We start from the raw sequence: 2,490 nt of genomic DNA, 5'->3' as shown, positions 1-2,490 counted from the left end.
AATTGCGTATAAACAAAGATTCCTCCCAAACCATAGATGCCAGCACAGAAAGTTCTTGCTCCCCATGGAGTCTCCAGGCTGAACAACCAACTGCACCACAAAGCCAAAGCTTCCAGGCTTTCTTTCCTGGGGATATGGGCTCTTTTTTCCTGTTTTCAACCCTGCCTCCCAACTGACAGACCGACTCCCAAAATTGCGTATAAACAAAGATTCCTCCCAAACCATAGATGCCAGCACAGAAAGTTCCTGCTCCCCATGGAGTCTCCAGGCTGACAACCAACTGCACCACAAAGCCAAAGCTTCCAGGCTTTCTTTCCTGGGGATATGGGCTCTTTTTTCCTGTTTTCAACCCTGCCTCCCAACTGACAGACGGACTCCCAAAATTGCATACAAAGACTCCTCGCACAACAAAGATGTCAGCCCTGAAAGCTCTTGCTCCCCGTGGAGTTTCCACGCTGACAAACCAACTGCACCACAAAGCCAAATCTTCCAGGTTTTCTTTCCTGCTGATAAGGGCTGTCATTTCCTGTTGCCAGTGCTGCGTCGAAATTGCCAGCCCGACCCCCAAAATTGCATACGGACAAGGATTCCTCTGACACTAAAGATGCCATCCGGGAAACTCTTGCTGCCCATGGAGTCATAAGGCTGACAAACCAACTGCACCAGAAAGCTAAAGCTTGCTGGCTTTCTTTCCTGTCCATAAGGGCTGTCATTTCCTGTTTTCAGATTGGTCTCCCAACAGTCAGACCGACTCCCAAAATTGCATACGAAGGAAGATTCCTCCCACAGCGAAGATGTAGGCAGAGAAAGCTCTTGCTCCACATGGAGTCTCCAGGCTGACAAAACAAAAGCACCACAAAGCCAAAGCTTCCAGGCTTTCTTTCCTGCCGATAAGCGCAGTCATTTCATGTTTTCAGCGCTGCGTCAAAATTCTCAGCCCGACTCCCAAAATTGCATACGGACGAAGATTCCTCCCACACCAAAGATGCCAGCACAGAAAGCTCTTGCTTGTAGAGAAGCAAGATTCAGGATGGGAACAGTTCCAGGCATGGAGAAAAGCATACAGCAATTGGCAGGACTTTCATATGGACTTTACTGTTATTATGTGGTTTCACTGTATTCATGCTACACAGTGCACAACTGCACATACTCAGGCTTCCTCCTCCCCCTTTTGCCTGTGCCCTGTTCTGATTTGCTCCCCCATTTGTCTGTCTGATAGCCCACCCGATGTTCTGCCCCCTTTCCCAGGCGGGACGGTTAAGAATCGGGCGCACGCCTGAATAAACAAGTCTGCTTGCACCCTTCCTCGTGTCCTGTCCCCTCTTCCCTTCGGACCCGCAACAGATGGCGCCCAACGTGGGGCACAGTTGAGGGCTCTCATATTGAGAGAACTCCTGTGCCTTCACTTGGGCTCAGGCGACACTGGAGAGGCGATCGTCCCCACCTGTCCTCTTCAGCAGAATGGACGGCTGCGAGCTCGGTGGTAGCTGCGCGGGTCGACACGCTGGACAGGTGAGCTGCTGAAGACATTCCCGCACCCTACCCCATCACCCACACCCCAACTGGACATTGAAAGAGAGGATTTTTTATCCGAGACTGTGGAGTTGAGACCCGCTTAATATCGCCATGGGACTCACCCTCTCAACCTCTCAAAAATTTGTATACAGGCGCCTAAAAGACTTTGTTATAGAACACGGCCACCCCCTCGACAAAAAGTCAGCGAAGGCGCTCGCCAGGTGGCTCGATCGCAAGAGCTATAAGCTTGCCGAGGACACTAATATCGAAAAGTGGCAGGCTGTGGGCTGTGATCTCTGGCGAGATAGCGATAAGGGGGACCGTTTAGCTAAAGAGGCGCTCATCGCGTGGAGGCTTGTTCTGATGGTGCTACAGCACCAGGTGATGAACAAGAATATCAGCCTCCCAGAAACTAAGAAGGCAGAGACGGACACTGAGCAGACAGATACACAAGACGGCGGGAGGAAAAAAAGTGGCGCAGGGAACACGCGGTCTGGGCAACATGGCGACGGGGGGGGAAGGGCGTTTGCACGCACACAGGGCTGAAGCACGCGGGGGAAGATCGCGGGAACCCACACCGTGTGGCACCACGGCGCGCAAACTTTTTGCGTGCGCTCCGTCGGTCCCGCCCCCCAGCCCGCCTTCGCGCCAGCCCCCCTATGCCTCCGGTACGCCCACGGACCCTCCCACCAGAACGCCCTCTCCTTCCAGCGCTGCCTCTACCCCCACGTCATCACCCTCCCGGGGTAGACGGACACTAAGGGGCAGGGTCAGGGCGAAGGTCAGGGCCTCTTCCGGCAATAACATCCGGAAAGATGGTCGCGCCCATAGGCCGGATAGCACCGAGGCTTACCCTGTCTGCCGCTACTCTGAACCCGATTTAGACATCGAGCAGCACTCCCCTGATCGACAGCCTAAGCTGCCAGATATCTGGAGAGCCTTCAGGGAGGAGGCTGCCACCGCTACAGAGATGGA

The 2,490-nt window shown here is 53.9% G+C and overlaps 1 protein-coding gene across 1 annotated transcript in view; it reads left to right on the top strand.

The window, feature by feature from the left end:
• The window catches only part of LOC108509726 (centromere protein C-like), a 19,810-nt gene extending 17,545 nt beyond the window's left edge, over window positions 1-2,265 (top strand). Inside the window, 3 exon segments of the mRNA XM_017839286.1 lie at window positions 1,417-1,512; window positions 1,668-1,896; window positions 2,152-2,265. Coding sequence (XP_017694775.1) covers window positions 1,417-1,512; window positions 1,668-1,896; window positions 2,152-2,265 — 439 coding nt within the window.
• The last annotated feature ends 225 nt before the right edge of the window (window positions 2,266-2,490 follow it).

Source organism: Lepidothrix coronata, unplaced genomic scaffold (assembly GCF_001604755.1).
Source record: "Lepidothrix coronata isolate B3197 unplaced genomic scaffold, Lepidothrix_coronata-1.0 Scaffold395, whole genome shotgun sequence".
NCBI lineage: Eukaryota > Metazoa > Chordata > Aves > Passeriformes > Pipridae > Lepidothrix > Lepidothrix coronata.
This window is presented reverse-complemented; position numbering and strand designations above follow the sequence as displayed.